Below are 17601 nucleotides of genomic sequence, written 5' to 3'. Positions count from 1 at the left end.
AAGTACGTGATGTATTTAAATTTTCTTAAAACCATATGTCTAAATTAGTGAAGCCGTCTCTTCGTACTTAGCTATCTTACAATATTAATAATAGTTGATATGTATAAGACCTGTCTCTTGGTGCTTAGCTATCTTACAATATTAATAATAGTTAATGTGTAAGATCTCCTATAATCTGTTATCCTATCTTATTCACGTATTCTCACTTTGTTTAAATATATGCTAATAAAGATTTAAAAACCCTCGTATTCCAAAGTCAATTTGGACATTAAATGCTCGTGAAAGTAATGGTCATCGTCACATGAACCAAATAATGTTTTGACCACTCATCATTTGGCTCTAAATAACAATTTAAGATATACATGTATGTCCCAAATAATTGACAATCTCTTGGGAAAGAGAGAGAGATACATATATGAGGGAAATCACGTATCCGTCTTTATATCTGTTGGAAATAGTATTTATGTTTATTAATGTGACGAGCTTCCATATCAATATCAATAGTGTATTTTAAGGAATTAATAAAAGGCGTTGCAAATAAAATTTTGGTTGGGAGGAAGAGCTTCTATATTCATTGATTTCAGTATGAGATAAATGGAGACAAATGAAATGACTTATTGGATGAGAGGGAATTTGGAAGTAAATAAGCACAAAATGGGGGAGGCATTGATTTCAATATAAGCGTATGACTATTGTACAGTTCCAGATACGGGTGGATAATCAGATTTTATCAAAGAAATTCCCAAAGGAGGTTGGGAAAAACTTCTCAGTTATCCATCCTTAGGAAACGCTACCTATCTTCATCAAACTCAAAAGTCATTAAAAACCATAAAGAAAAGGGTCTCCAATCCGTACTTACATGTGAAGAAACTGCAGAGTTAATCGGCTCAGTTCACTATTGCTATGAATTTTTGCCAAATATCAGAACTCTGAAATTAACATATTCCGTATCTTCAGAGAGGTGGGTATTGAGAAGAGAAGAACAGTCGGATTGGGGAGTAAAACTGTCCTTGGTTAGAATGTTAAGCAACTCCGAGCATAGCTGGAAGCTGCCCTTGGTCAATACACTGCAAATAAATCTCTGTTTTCTTCTGCTTAAACAAATATCAGTACACTGCAAATAAATCCAGCTCAATGCAGCTTGCAGAAAAACATTGGCACCGGCGGCATTGGCCACATTAAAAAGTGGGGGACTACATGGTACAACCTTCTATCCTCGTGAGAGGTCGCTAAGCATTTTGAGGAGAAAAGGCCTCATTAGATAGCAAATAAAACTCCGGAAACATGAATACCTCGGACTGCAGTCAGTTTGGTGTCTCCCCATGCCTTTGAACGAATTGGAGATGAAGCCACAACAAGATCAATATTCCGGTGGAAGTTCCAATGAGATCTTAAGAAGAATAGAGGGCAGATAGCCAATTGGCAGTTCTGGATCTCAACTGCCCTTGCCTGTCTCTTAGTTAGTTATGTACCATAAAATGTCCCAACGGCAGCCATACCAAGAAGTGGGAAGAAAAAATGTATTATGCACTTTAGGGAACAGGAGGAGCATTCTTGGCATATCTAGCAGAAGAAGGCATCCGCTGCAGAACTCGTGAAAATTCCGGCTTCATACGTTTATTCGAAATCCCATGCAATGACCTTGTTCAAATTGACAAAAACATCGAATAAGAAAAAAGGAATGGAGAAAAGAGAAAAAGAAAAACTGGAAAACAAACCTTATACAGAAAACATAGTATTCCAGCTAATAAAAATCACAGTGCTGTGAAGGAACTACTTTTATTTTTGTTCTGTTATTGCACGGAAAAATAACAGCACTGAATTTTCAGGACATATCCTGGGCCCCCCATCCTCCCCCAAATCACAATATTTTTGATAATTTGTGGGGGTGGCGGGCCACGCCACACCTCAACATTGAAACACGTGTTCTATATAAAAAAAAAAAAAAATAGGAACTGAACACTGGCAACTGGTTACATCACACACCGAGAAAAATCTGGCCGCTTCGGATTAGATTGACCAAGCATTGATCGTAGACTTCCAAGTGCCTTTTCAGCAGCCTGCGGAAAAGCATGTCAAGGTGGTTGGCGACATGAAAAAATATAGGTGTGTACAGAAGAAGAGATCATGTGAATCCCTCAAGCCAAATTTGCCTACATTAGTAAAAATACCTGCATCTTAGCCTCATCCCATGTCAAACCGATCCCTTTCCCTAAGACCTGTCCATCTATTTCAACCTGAAGCAAAGCATCAAATACAGAATAGATGTTTTTAGAATCAAGCATGGAACGTGTATAAAAAAAATGGCCATGAATAACCCTCAAATAGAGTTGCTTAAACTCCCACAATACAAATGCGGCTCCTCAATTTCAATTTATTACCACTTGCAGGCTAATATGAATTTTCATCCACATCCATCCATAGATGGCTAACCAGAAAAATGACTATAAGATGTACATAAATAGATCACCTGTGGGAATGAAATCCAGGACATATATATGCATCTCATGAACAGATAAATAGGTCCAGAGTACAAGAAAAAATAAGGATATAGAACATAATAAGAGCAGTCGCTGTCGAAGCTTGGCTCTAGCAGACAATCTAGCAGTAAGCTTGGCTACAGCAAAGCGCCAAGTATTTAGAAAAGGCATGCTAGCTCAGAGACTGAATGGTTCAATATTTAAACAAAAATATCATTGTATTTTCGTAAAAGAGCCTCACAATAAGTCATTGTGTCCCACCAAGTTTGCCTAAGATTTCAGAAAGGGAGGAAAAAAAGGAACATTCCAGAATTTACCAAAGTATAATATTAAAACTTGTTACAGAAGCATTCCCAAACTTCAATGAAAATAATCTTGCTAATGCGAACCTGTGCATAGACTTCATCATTCTGAACTGAATTACCAGAAGGTGGCGGCCGAGGTTGAAAAGCCACATCGAGGCCTTCCATTGTGCACTGAAAGAAGTTAAAAATGCAAAAAGATAGAGCATATGAATAATCATTAAAAGATATTCCAACTCTTTCCAACAAGTAATGAATGTGAAAATCAAAGATGCTTGAGTTCTTGTGAATTTACTAATTCTTTCAGTGCAGAGACCGAACCCATTGACTTCTTAGAGCCTTCCAACCGAGGGTCGAGAGGCCTAGATGGTTCAGATGCAGCTGAAAATGAGACAGGCTCCTCTTTGGACAATGGCTGATCCCCAAAAGAATTCACACTACCCAAAAAACCATTGCCATTTGCATTAAGAATACTCCAATCCCCATGAATAGACCCAGAATCAGGCTGAATCCGGGACATATATATATCTGTGGACGAAATGTATGAAATGGTAAGGATCAGAAAAGGGAAATGCCATGAGAAAAAACTTTATAATATATTTCAACAAGATTTCCCCAATGAAACCACGTAAAAAATCCCAGATGTAATGTACAACAAACATGAGATTGATATCCCATTGTATGATATGAGCACCAAATAAAATGGTCAGATGGAGATAGTCAGTATACCAGTGTGAAATTGGTTCATGATATAAGCACCAAATAATATGGCGTATACCATTATTATTATTTTATTAGTACCGGGTGTCTAGAAACAACATCCGGACTAATCCCGGGGGTGCATAGGCCCTCCGCAAGGAGTTTTTCACAAGTGCACCTCAGTTAATTCAATGAGAAAATCCACCAGTCTGATGGCCCCTAGAGATTGTTCATTGTTCACACCCAAGGGGATTTGAACCTCAGACGTAGGGGGGGCATACCCCCAAGCCCAAGGCCTTTACCACTTGAACCAACCCCTAGGGGTTTTTAGTATACTATTATAAAATCAGCTCATAAGATGAGCACCAAGTAATAGAGCCCAAGCTCTGCTTTAGTCAACATAAATATAAGAAACAAGAAATCTTACTAGCCAAGTTCTTAAGAGAACCCTCAGCAGCCTGACGTTGAGCGTCCCTCCTCGTTCTACCAATCCCTTCACCAATTTTTTCCCCCGCAAACCAAGCCTACAAAAACAATTTTTGGGATGACTTATCAAGCATGTTATCTCACAACAAAGAAATGGACAACATAATCAGGTTGTTACGAAAGAGGAAACACCATTGCTGAAAGAATCAAGCTGGTATTTAGCTCTGAACTAAACCATCAGTTTTACAAGTCCAATATCTAGCTCCACTAAGGAGAACTCAGCCCTCGTTTGAATAGGCCAAATCATAATTTTAATTTGGCCAGTTTATAATTGGGTATCACAAAAGTGTGGATTTATTTTGGGTAAGCTAGGTAAGCAAAATTATTAGCTTCATAAAACCAAGCATTAGGAGTGACAAATAATTTTAGGATAGGTAAATGAAGGATGACAAATATTGTTCAATAAATGCTACATGGCATCATATTTAATGAGAATGGGCCCTTTAATCTCGCTTTCATTAAATTATATTTCCTATTACATCAACAACTCAAAGGACTGAAATGTTTTATTCAAAAAGTTAGCCAGTCAGGCAAATATGACCTCAACTCTCTCTCTCTCTCTCTCTCTCTCTCTCTCTCTCTCTCTCTCTCTCTCTCTCTCTCTCTCTCTCCCCCCCCCCCCCCCCCCCACCCCCAAAAAAAAAAAAACTATACATTCATAACTGGAAATACAGAGATTATATCCTCAAAACTAAAAAGAAATTAAAGATTTTGGGGGGTAAAGAATTAAAATACCTCCATAGAAAATTGCAATTCCATGCTACCAATCAAAGCTGGTCTGAACTCCACCTATCCGTGCCATTAAAAACAGGAGGGAAAAAAAGGAACTTAGATGGAACTCAACATGCACATAGGACCAGGTCATAATAAATCTCTTTCCAATTACCTTGGTTCCACACTTCATTGCGATATCCTGTAACACTCCAGCTGGAGTTTCTTCATTTGGAACACCTCGTCCAGATTCAAAGTCTAGATCCCTGTTGCTGGAAGATGGTCGACTCAATGGAATATCCTCACCTTCAAAATGGCATCAGCATGACATAACACCAGATGTGATAATAAATTCCAAAGAGAAAGTAAAAATAACCACCAATTGAAATGTTGCAGAGCATAAATCAACATCTTTAAAAGCTCTGATATCCCTTACTAAAGAAACTCTCAAGACTCAAGAGCCAATAAGCTTCTATTTATGTATGAATTCAGATTCGAAAACCTTTTAAACAGTATCAACAAAATTCTATATGGTAAATCATCTGATAAAAGCCTTATTCAGACAGACCATCAAAGAAATTCTAAAGGGAACAGCAACTAATAAGAGCCTAATTCAGTTATCCCACGGTTTAAGATTAGTGATAGGTATCCCTTTTCAACAGTAGGACTCATTCAAGACTTCAAAAATCGAATTTGGCATGTTTAAGAATATCTCATTCATTAATGCTCTTGTATGCAAATTTTTTCTATTAAGCGATGCCCGTGTATACAGGCTATGATGCTTAAAATTTTTATTAGACGTTACTGTCAAACTTTTTTGATATGCAAAGGTGAATTGTTTTCAAGAAGATTTAATTTCATAGAGATATATGTAGGTGAGTTCAGATGCTTTGGGATTCGGCAACATTCAAAATAGTAATCTGCAAGCCCACCAATGAAAAAAACCAGTAAGATTTGCCTCAGTATGCAATTTTGTGAAATAGCTCACCTGAGAAAGAATGATAACTGGACAGTGTCTGGTTTAATCTCAACCGATCATCTCTATGAAATGCCTGCAAATAAATAAATCTTGTAAGATTCATACACCAGTCACAAGTAAGTTTAACCTTGTAGCACTGAAACTGAAGTATAAAACCAGAACAACACCAAGTAACAATCACCTCTTTTGGCAATCTTTGATTTTCACGAAGAACTCTATCAGAATTAATTGAACTCTCAACCTTTGGGAAAAAAGGAGGATGGCGAGGTCCATGCTTCTCAATATGCATTGATTCTGGATCTAAGGGAAATTCTTTAGCTCCTGCTCGGCTCAGCTGTTGTGGGCCCATCTCTTCCTCCACTGGAAACCAGCCACCCCGTGATTGCACCCGGGGAGCAGGAACTTGAATCGGAGGTCTGACAGGAAATGGGGGTTCAGTTGATGCATGCTCTCTTGTATCTTGCCCATGTTGCAATATGAGTAGCCTCCGCCTTGTATCAGGATCTAATTCTGATTCTGGTACCTCACCCTCTTCTCTAGCAGGAGAACTTTGCAAGCTTGGTTCTTGGGGCCCAATATGACCTGCTGGTTTAACAAGTGAAGCTGGCTGAGGGAACTGAATGCTGGGAAAGTGTGACAAAACTTGAGTTGTTGTGAGTGGAATTGAGCTAGATGCTGGTGTTATTGTATTCTGAATAGCAGGAACAAGCCTTGGAACTAGATTAGCAACTGCTGAAGAGATTGTTGAAGAAGCAGATATTGCATCCTGAATGGAAAAAGGAAAAATAAAACAAATTTTATCTTGAAAGCACAGATAAAATTCTACATATTAACATCAAAACCCCCATAAACATGCCTTGAAAGAGTAGATATCTTTTTGCCTTAATTTTATTGAATTCCAAATACACACATCAATTCAGAACTCAGCAGGTTACCTTCAGTCTTCTTTCAACTTCTGCATCTGCCATGCCATCAAAAGAAAGTGGATCTCTGTTGCCATTTGAAGCAGAAGTATCATCCTGCATGAAAAGTTTTTTTATAGGTAACAAGAAATCTGAATAACTCATACAAAACACACAAACAAGAACCAGTGTAAATGAATTTTGTCCTGACTAACCTCAGAGACTAAATAATTGCTCACATCAGGTGGAGAAGGAATATCTTTAATATCATCTTCATGAGCAATTTCAGAAATCTTTTGTAGAAGACCTTCATCAAATTCCCTGTCATCAGATATGAAGGTCAAGTCATGCCAAAGGAACAATATCATATACATGAACTGTATATATATAGGACCAGCATTTATTTTCTCAAAACTTAAGTTCCAACAATAAAGATTAATTGATGTTGAACATGTGTTGGGACTTAGTATTCTTACTTGAAAAAACCGCCTCTAACATTGCAGGCAACATTTCTCGCCACACACAAAACAGGTATAGCATTATTAGCCTACAAGATAAAATTCAGAAAGTGAGTCTCTTGGGTGCATTTGCACACATGGTCAAATGCAAATGGTGGATACCTCAGCTTGGGGAGCGTAGTATGGAGCAAATGCAGGAACAACATGGACCCGTGGTTGGTCTTTCTCATCCCACACTTTCAAGCGATCATCAATGACCAGTGCCATCTTAGGATGGCATAAGCCGTCTTGAAAGACATTGAACAGTGACTTCCTTGAACCTATTAGTTTAACATATAAACAATAAGCAGAGCATCATAGGGAAATGAACACGCTAATTCAAACAATTTCAGGCAAAAATAACAAAAATGCAGAAATATAATGACTTTTTTTCTTGCCTAATGGCTCGTTTCAGACTATGTAATTAGCTTCTCTTAATGAGCTGGACAGAACTGCACAGATTATTTCACTTACCAGACTTGACACAGACAATGCGAGCCAATAATTCCTTGGAGTTTATCAAATTTAAATCTGGATCAAGAAGCCTCCACATTTCTAAAGCATAATCCCTTTCAGCCATTGTGCAAACATAAACCTCAAAACGCTTGCGCCCTCGTGCTATCAAGTAGCTCCGGAGATCATCCCATGCAGGTCTCAACCTCACAAGAACACTTGTATCACGAATCTATAGAGGAAAAAGAAACATTTTTTTTTATAGTTAATAAGAAATTTTATTACCATGAATAGGCAAAGCCCAAGTACACAGGATGTATACAAAGGAGATACCTACTTTACACTAAAAACGAAAAGAGGCTAATGCAAATCCTGAAAAATATTTCTTTTTGATAAGCAAATCCTGAAAAATATCAGGAAAAAGAAACATTACTTGGACCAACTAATTCTAATGAGGCTCTTACATTGTAAAATAATAATTTTTTTAATTGGTACATTGTAAAATAATAACTATAACCTAAACATCTAAATGCATGTCCACCATCAAGTGGATATTGCAGAAACCAATCACTTCAAGCATCTGGTAGGAAGTCCATAACATTATGAAGCACCATCTAATATAATATCCAACTGAAATTCAGACTTCTTGCACAAATTAATAACCAGAGAATCGACAAATGATACTTCTTAACATCAGTGTGTAATTTCAGAAATGCATAAATAAAATAGAACCAAACAATGAAGTACAAAGAATTTCAGCAAGAGTGCCTATTCCAATTGCATACCTGTGGATTGATGCGAGTCAGAATAATGTTCTTCTCCTGTAACCGTATAATTGGCCGAACAATAGGTTGATGGTTATCTGACAAAGCTGGAACAACCTCAGACTGACTTTTTATCACCTTTCCATTTTCAATAACCTGGTCATTTTCAGCATATTGCTTCAATATATGCTTGTCATCTTGATAACGCTTGACCTCTGCCAGCATGCCAGAGATGCGTTGTGGGTCCACTTCACTGTTTATTTTCCGCTGTAGGGCATCAATCCTATCCTCAAATGAGCGCATTGTATTTGCAACTATGAGCGTCTCATCAAGATCAAATACTATTCCAAGACATCTAAGGTTCAGCATGACGAGACAAGAATCATAAAGTCCTGATGCAACATTGAATCCCCAGAAACATGGATACTGTTTGTCAGTATTCCTCGAAGACATAGCAACCAAATGAAGTTCCTCCCCTCCAACTGCTATTACCGCAGTCTGTAAATGCGATATTGCAATCATTGTTAACATTCACAAAAACCATCCACACCCAAACAATAGAATCAAGGAAGAACTTAATCTGTGCAAGTTATTTATACCAAATGTACTGTAGGGAAGAAAGGATCACACAAAAAACAAAAAGTATATACAGCAAGGACATGTAGATAACACAATGTTTCTCTCAAGCCATCCATAAGGAATTTTAGGAAATAGTTTCCTGGATAACCCCCTCAGCGTCTATTTCCTATCATGTGCACATCACATAACGAAATAAGAGCCACAAAGTTGCCCGTTGTTCCAATGTTCTGAGCTATATTCTCAGAACCAGATATTGAAGACTTGTTTTGCAGAGTTCCAGGGTAAGGTTCCATCTTTCAACATTCTTCTCAAATGCAGTAAAACCGAAATTGTGCCAAAAACGGAATCCTCAACCACATTTTCAGGAAGACTAATAGCAAATACTAAACCACTCTTTTAGAAAGACTGATGACAAGAAGTCGTCACCAACCATCATATGTTATATTCTTAGCGTCAGAATTTTTCGACCACGTTTACACAGGTCAGCAAGTTCAAAGCAAGTCATAATATACCAGTGAGTTCAGTCCTACACAAGAAGTTCATATATTTGTTGTAGCATCAACTAGTTCAGACTTCGGAGAGTTCCCAAATCACCTGGGTTTGAAATTCAGAATTTGAAAGTTCAAACTTCAGACAGTTCTCATAAATTTTGGGCAAAATTGGTTCTCTAAAAGCGTTAATAAAATCATAATAACTTCTAGACGGGCCATTGTTAATTCTTCTCAGGGTCCTCAGCAAGATTAACAGTGTTCATTTAGAATCTGAATTTCCTTCCTTTATTTTTAATTTTTTCTTCTGAGATTTAAAATTGGAGTTTCAGTAGTTTTCTCGTTTTTTAGATTTTATTTATTTTGTGGAGTTGTGCTTATACCTTGTTCTCCTTGAAACATGATGAGTGCAAAAGATAGAGCGGCGAGTCCTGTGACTGCGAGGACTTTGATTCCATTTTGAAGCAAATCCCACTAGATGCAATGGTATGGAGCACTGCCAGTGGTGGACACCTCTCACTCGCTTGCGAAAAGTAACTTATTCTGATTTCCTTCGCTTCAATCATCGAGTTGTCGTTGTTGTTCTCTACTGGGTACATCTCTACCTCCCCCAGTAACTCTTCCCCTTGATACACCACCGCCTTATACATATCCATTTCTCGCCGAAAACCAAAATAGTCAAAATCTTACTCTTTGGTGGCTCAGATTGTTCATCAATTTCTTTGTGAAACTCAATATCATCATCGTCTCAAGAATGCTTTAGATTTGATCCTATCTTTTGGAGTTTAACAAACAAAAGTAAAAATCCCAGGTCATTCAGAGAAAATTTAGGGTTTTTTCCTGGAAAAAATTAGATCTGATTGCTGATGATGAAGACGATCCAAAAAAACCCTAAGCGATCTCGGATTGGATTTTCATCTCGGAAGCAATAAATGATTGAGCTAGGGTTTTTATTTGATTGTGATGATGGTGGTGTTGGTGGTGATGCTGGAGGAGGAGAAACGAGTTGTTAAAAGCGAAACCCTAGATCCAGAAAGCGAAAGGTCAAAAATAGCACTCCACTGCGCGAGGCAAAGATAATTAAAAGAAATTAAATTAAATTAGAAAAAGCAAATCAGAGAATAGGGGTTGGGGGCAGATTTCCAATTTGTGGATTCTTTCGCCCCCTTTCAAAATATTGTATATTCGTATAACCCTATAATTTCAGTCTGGAATTCTGAACATCACGAATGTATTGCCTGGGTTTCTCACGCGTTTAAAAAAGCAGGGATGTAAGTGAAGGAAAATTTTAGATGTACGTGAATTTTGCTACGTGGCGGGCTCTGATTGCCTGGCTGCTTATGTAAGATATGCGATTGTGTATTTTGTTTGACCGTTCACACGAACTTACCTTTTTTTTTTTTTTTCTTTTTTTCTTTTCTTTGAGGAGTTCACACGAAATTGCTTGTTACAACTTACAACATCCTCGTGCGGTCTCTGTCTGCCAATTTTCACCGGTTCTAGAGTTTGTTTAATTGTTTGTTTGCTTGCTTCTTTTTTTCTTTTTCTTTTTTTTTTTTTTTTAAATTCTAGAGTTTATTTTATTTTAAAATTACGTAAATAGGAGGCAAATAGTTTTAGTTAACCAGGAATATTAAGTTGAAGTTTTAAATAGACAATTTTAATATAAGTATTTTATAAAAAAAATGAGTCTCATTAATATAAAAAAATTGATTTTTTAAATCTTTTTTAAGGTGTGATCCACTTTTTTACAGTGACTTATATGAGAGTTATTTATTTAAAATTTATACAAATCATTTCTTTTTTTTAGTTAATGAAAAATTCTATATATCATATTACCATTCTATTTTTATTCTGTTAAGTACGATATGATACATTTATTATCATTTAATAATCTTTAATTATATATATTTTTATTATCTAATAATAATAAATATATCACATCTTATTTAATAGGATAAAAATAAGATAAGAGTGTCTTGAAAATATGATGAATGAATTTCAAGCAAATTTATAAAATTTCATTTGCAAAGAGAAAATTTATAGAATCATCAAATTTCATTTGCAATGATACGTCTTTAAGAAAGTTCTGAACTATTTAAACCGACTGTTTTTATACGATGAAGACTTTAACTTCACCAACTGTTCAAAGCAAATTGGACAGTTATCAGGATTTATACAAGTATCAAAGTCGATTTGTATATGAGAAATTATAATCATTATTTCCACACATTATATTTTTTTTCTCTTATTAAATATATAGTGTATAGATAATGAGTTAAAAATTCAATTAATTTAAAAAAAATCAAATCAAATAAAAATAAAAATAAGCGTGATATGTGGTGTGTGAGAATGATAAATATCAAATCTCTTTATAGTTTATATATAAGTTGAAAAAAAAAAAGAGAAAAATAAACATAATACACCAAACATAATACACCAATATGAGATGGGAGACTCTATTTTCTACATCATAACATCGTATTTACCCATTAAGATCTCTCGCAAGAGATTTGGTGTAGTACTTCAACTGAAATAGTGTATAGAAAGGTGTTCAAGTCTCACTTGTGATGAACTTGGTGTAGTGAGAACGTCGATGATTTAATGGGAGCAAGATTGCAATATATCTTATTGTAATTGTATATAAAAAGGTGGTAATGGCATCCCATATTGTTCAGAAGATAAGTTGAAAACCTTTATAAGAGATTTCAAATGACTCCAATTGTAACATCTATGAGTGTTTTTTGAGTATTGATCAACATGACCTTGTTTGTTATTTATTTGGACATTACAAATGGTATTAGCTACTAATTCCAACCATAAATGTATAATGGGACGAGACTAGACTCAAACTTGTTATATTAGCTACTCATTATGTTACTTGCATGGACCAAAGATCCTTGGCCTTGTTTCTTGCTCTTGCTAAGGAAAGGACTGTCAAAGGTGGTTTGCTGTGGTCCAAATGAGTTAAACAAAGGGTTGAGATTAAAGACCCCAATTATAGTACCCTACAACCAACCGTTTTGATGTTTTTATTTGAGATTTCCACGTCTATTATATCTATATTCTATTTAGAAAAAGCAAAACCAAAACATGATAGATAGGATCGAAAAGTCTCGATTTATGGCAAACACCAAAAGGCAAAAGGCACACACACTTTGCGAGGGTGCGTGGGGCCACATGTTGTCGGTGGAAGTGGTGAGTAGGCCTGCAACCTGGCATGGAATAATCGAGTTTGGGATCGATCCGACCCGAAACAAGAATGGGCTAGAAGGCTAACAAATCCGACTGAACCGACCAAAATAAAATCGAGTCGAACCCGTATGACCCAACCACAACAGGATCCCCTTTCTTTTTCTTTCTTGTTCTTTCATTTTCTCGTGAGCCAAACAATCAAAAGCACAACAGACCTTTTATTAAAAAAAAAAAAAACCACCACAGACCATGCTCCACAACGAGAGCCCATTTCATTTTTCTTTACCCAACATCAGGATTATTTTTTCCTTCGTTTTCTCATGAGCCAAACAACAAAACCACAACAGACGTTTTCTCATGAGCCAAACAACAAAATCACAATAGATTCTATTTAAATACGGAGAAAAAACCCACACGGGTGTATTCAAAAAAGTAAATATTTTTTTGCAACGCCTTACATTTTCCATCGTTCCCTTACTTCTCGTGTCTCTCCAACAAATAGGTTTTTATTTTTATTTTTATTTATATTTAAAAAAAAAAAAGAGAGAAGAAGACAAAAACAAACAATATCACTATTAGTTACCACGACCAATACTTGAAATTTGTTAAAAAGTTTAAAACGACATTTGTTTCTATTATTAGTTTTTCTGTGTGCGCTTCTCGTCGTTTCCATGATCCAAAAGTTGTTACTGCTTTCTATGGATGTTTATTTGCGCCTGTGTCGGCCATCGACTCTTCCATAGAAGCTTTGAGAAAGAAGAAAAATAAGAAAGATGACGATTTGGAAGTGTAGTTTGGTAGGTGAGTAATTTTGCGAAGAGGTAAGAGCAGTTTTCGCTCCAAAGATTTTTCTGTAGTCTGTTTTGGAATTTTTTTTTTTAAGAGAAAAAAATATTATTTTCTTTTTTATTGGAGGGTGTAAGAGAATAGCAATTGTGTAAGTGTGTGCTCGGGGCATATCTTGCTCTTTTGAAACTAGAATCAAAGATTGTGTGCCTCTCCAAGATAAGATGCTTATATACGGGCAGGTTGAAACAAAATGAAAATCCGTTAACTAGTTGGGTTAGAGATCCGATCATATTATAATCCGTTTAAATATGGACTGGGTCGGGTTATTTTAATCGGGCCATCAGATTGATGGGTCATATGCATAGCCCTAGTGGTGATCGGCCTATCTTGAATATTAAAGGCCAACTATCTCGCCGGTGGCCCATGTGTACTCATTAGATGCATGGTCATGCAACTGCATGTGAAACTCACTTGCAGGTTGAACGGCATGTGTGCTTCATGTGCTTGTTTGATAGCGGCAATCCTAACAACTTCTTGAAGATCAACGGCTAAGGAGTTCGATGGACTAGCTTATGTTGTCACTTGGTGATTGAAGGACAGTAGATCTAAACATTTTCGACCTATTTGAAAGAGAAAGTTCAGGGAAAAACCTTCATATCTATAGATATAGAGGGATAGAAAAAGAGAAATGGGAAGGGAGGGAAGGGGAGGAAGATGATGGTTTTGTTTAGAGAGAGAGACAGAGAGAGTAACAATATTAGAACTAGGTAGATAAAAGTTGGCCTTAAATACAGTAAGGGCAAAAAGACTCTAGAGACGTGTTAATAAATGCCTAATTTAACTGAATATTAAACAAATTCAATTGATGGTAACATAGCCGCAGCTAAAGCTTGGCAATCTTAAAAATTAACTTAATTATATATAATGACAGTCTAGCATTGTAGTAAAATGTTTACGTATGTGTCAAGAATCTGATAATCTGATAACTTATGATCTAGTTCTCTAAATAAAAAATCTGAATTCAAAACTCTCTAACCCATTGTCTAAATAATAAATAAATAAATAAATGTCAATGTGTCTAGCAACAAGTTCTCTCAGTTCAGTTGATGCCTTGATTTTGAAACATTCCCATTCACTTCAACATTATAAATGCCTTAAATTAATCGTTGATCCTTCGTAACAGCTTCAGCCTTCATGCTTATCCTTTCATGAGATAGCCAATTTGATGTTTTGGGATCACTTTTTTAATATTATTTTCATATTTAATAAATGTTAAATTTTGGTTTATTGCAACTATTTTCGACCTAAGCATTACCACTGGTTTTGGAATGGAAAATCAACAAAACTAACAACTCTGATGCGGACAGAAAAATCAATATCCTTTGAAAACTGAGGTTGGTGAGAACAATATTATTTGTTGGCAACTGGCTGGCTCCATCGCCAGCGCGCCGGGGCAAGGGGCAAGTACCACGAGCCACGCGGACCAATAAGAAAGGCAATCGTATAAATGCCAGCCAATCAAACAGTAATAATTAGAGCATTTACCAATTTTACATTCGTCCCATCAAATTTTTTATAATTTAGCAAAAAATAACATTTTTAATTTTTTTTAAATTTTACTTATATTTCAAAATTCTCTTACATTTCATTCCCTACACTTTCTCTATTATATTAAAATAATACTTAAATATTCTTTATTTATTACTTTTTTCTCACTTTTATTTACAAACATAATTACTCAATATTTTTTTATTATGTTTTGAGCTATCACTCTAGTAAACATTTAAAAAAATTTAATTATTTTTTTGTGGGTATGATAATATTTTTAAAATTATTTTTTTATATTTTCGTAATTATTTAAATTATTTTTAAAATTATTATTTAAAACTATAACAAATATGAGTATGATAAAAATTGTAGATAATTGAAAGAATAATTTATTTTATGTATTAGAATAAAATATTGATAAAAATTGGTTTAGAGAAAAATATTTTTTCTAAAATAGAGATTTTGATGTATGGAGTATTTTGATCAAAATTGTATAATAAACCTAAAATTATAATAAATCCAATGCTTTGAGGCACCGGATGTGAATGCTTTAAACCTGTTGGCATTCAAGTTCGGTTTCTTATAATTTTTACTAAATTTTAGTTAGGAATCACACATTTGATATTGTTGCATAGATGACTAATATAAGAGGGGGGTGAATTGAGTTGTATAAAAAAAATAACAATTATAAATTAAATATACAATATCAAATATAAACAAAATACGAAATATCAATAAATATAAAGCGTAAAGGTAAGAGAGAAGCAAACTCAGTATGTTAACGAGATTCGGCCCCACTGCTTACATCCTCGCCTCAAGCTACCTCTTGAGAATTTCCAAATTCACTATTCAACCTCCTTCAAGTGGAGATAGAAACCTATTACATCTTTGAACAACACCGCTACAAAGGATCTATGTAGAACACCCTCTATACTTACAATTACCTTACACGTGGTGATTCAACTATTCTCTGTGTAGAACAATTTTTACACGCACATGGATTATACACAATTTTTACTGATACAAGAGCTGATAGTGAGTAGGTTATCAGAAAACACTCATCAATGAGTGGAATAAGAATAATACAGCGTAAACTATATATCTCAAAATGAACAAGAATTAAGCCCCAATGCTTAGAGAATAGAAAATGAAAGTTTTGAATGAATGTTGTATGTTATTGGTGTTGTAAATGTGAAACTCTTAAATGATCTATTTATAGGCATATAAGATTTCATATTCAAATTTAAAAAGATTCACATGTCAAATACAATATCATTCACTTTTTTAAAAAATTCAAATAAAAAGTTCTTTTTTTTTTCAATTGTCAAAAACAACATCATTCATTTTTCAAAAACTTCAAACCTGATTTTTTACTTTTGGCATATTACAAAAGGAGCATAATTTATTTTTCAAATATTTCAAACCTAATCTTTTACTTTTTGCATATGACAAAAGGAGCACACTTTACTTTTCAAATTTTTCAAACCTAATCTTTTTACTTTTTGCATATGACAAAAAGAACACACTTTACTTTTCAAATATTATAAACAAAAATATCTACCTTTTGCATAAGTAAAAAAAAATATCAATTACTTTTAAAAATATTTAAATAAAACATGCACATGTGAAAGATGACAATCAATCATCTTTAATATTTTCAAAGTTCAAACCTTTAATCAAGGCATACACATGTAAAAGATGACAATCAATTATCTTTCAAAATTTTCAAATTTAATTTTCAAAATATTCATGCATATGTGGAAAATGTATTTTAATACTTTATGATAAAATATTAATTTTGAGCCTTAATCTTAATTTCAAAATTTTAAGATATTTACAACATTATTCTATGACTTTAATGTGAACTTGTTCCATTCTTGCTAATTCTTGTTTCCTTGATGTGCTTGACTCCATTGTGTAGACAACTTGAGTTTGAAACTTCTTTATTCTTTGAATTCATTTGTTATCATCAAAATATACGTGTAGATATATAATTACACAAAACTTAAAATTTTGGGTTCAACATATAATTCTTTCTCTTTAATTATACTCATTTTTAAAAGATATTCTATATCATATTTTCTATTCTTTGTCGATTCTATGAAAAGAATATTATTATTTTTACTATTTTATTTCTATATTTTTAACTGTTCCCTATAAAGTATATATAAATTGATTTAGAAGATAAATAGTGATTCTTCAAATATAAAGAGTCACTGTTCACATTTTAAACCTATATATTAAAATAGGAAACCGGATAGAGTGCTTAGAGCATTCCCATCCAGTGCCTTAAACTATTATTATCTCTAAAATTTAGGGAGTCAAGTTAACTTTTTGACAAAATAGGTACTCCATCCGGTTCCCTATTTTAAGGTATAGGTTTAGGATGTGAACAATGATTCTCTATATATGGAGAGTTATTATTTATTTCCTTAATCAGTTTATATATATTTTATATGGAATAGTTAAAGATGTAAAAATAAAGTAGTATAAATAATAGATAAATAATATAAAATGATTATTTTGATAGAATAGATAAATGATAGGAAATGAGATATATGAGATTTTTTAAGAATGAGTAAAATTTATGAGAAAATTATAGGAAATATGATTTCTAACTAAAATTTAGGGTAAACAGGATGTGAATGTTCTTGTTTTGTCAAAAAGTTAAGTTGATTCCCTAAAATTTAAAGATATGGAAAGTATAGAAAACCAAATGAAAATGTTCT

General features: G+C 34.4%; 1 protein-coding gene across 1 annotated transcript; it reads right to left on the bottom strand.

Annotated features, from left to right (window-relative positions):
• Positions 1-644: 644 nt before the first annotated feature.
• LOC122279137 (RNA polymerase II C-terminal domain phosphatase-like 1) lies at positions 645-10528 on the bottom strand. Its single transcript, XM_043089510.1, has 17 exons — positions 9724-10528; positions 8295-8771; positions 7531-7741; positions 7180-7337; positions 7036-7106; positions 6775-6880; positions 6593-6676; positions 5839-6423; positions 5667-5730; positions 4854-4984; positions 4703-4756; positions 3909-4005; positions 3078-3310; positions 2870-2956; positions 2172-2237; positions 1987-2060; positions 645-1641 (listed from the first exon to the last, which is right to left on the bottom strand). Exons 1-17 carry the CDS (start codon positions 9994-9996, stop codon positions 1533-1535), a joined length of 2880 nt encoding a protein of 959 aa, XP_042945444.1. The 5' UTR covers positions 9997-10528; the 3' UTR covers positions 645-1532.
• Positions 10529-17601: the final 7073 nt, after the last annotated feature.

Source organism: Carya illinoinensis, chromosome 10, assembly GCF_018687715.1.
Source record: "Carya illinoinensis cultivar Pawnee chromosome 10, C.illinoinensisPawnee_v1, whole genome shotgun sequence".
In the NCBI taxonomy this organism is placed as follows: domain Eukaryota; kingdom Viridiplantae; phylum Streptophyta; class Magnoliopsida; order Fagales; family Juglandaceae; genus Carya; species Carya illinoinensis.
The sequence above is the reverse complement of the archived record's forward strand: the minus strand, read 5'-3'. Positions and strand labels throughout refer to the sequence as shown.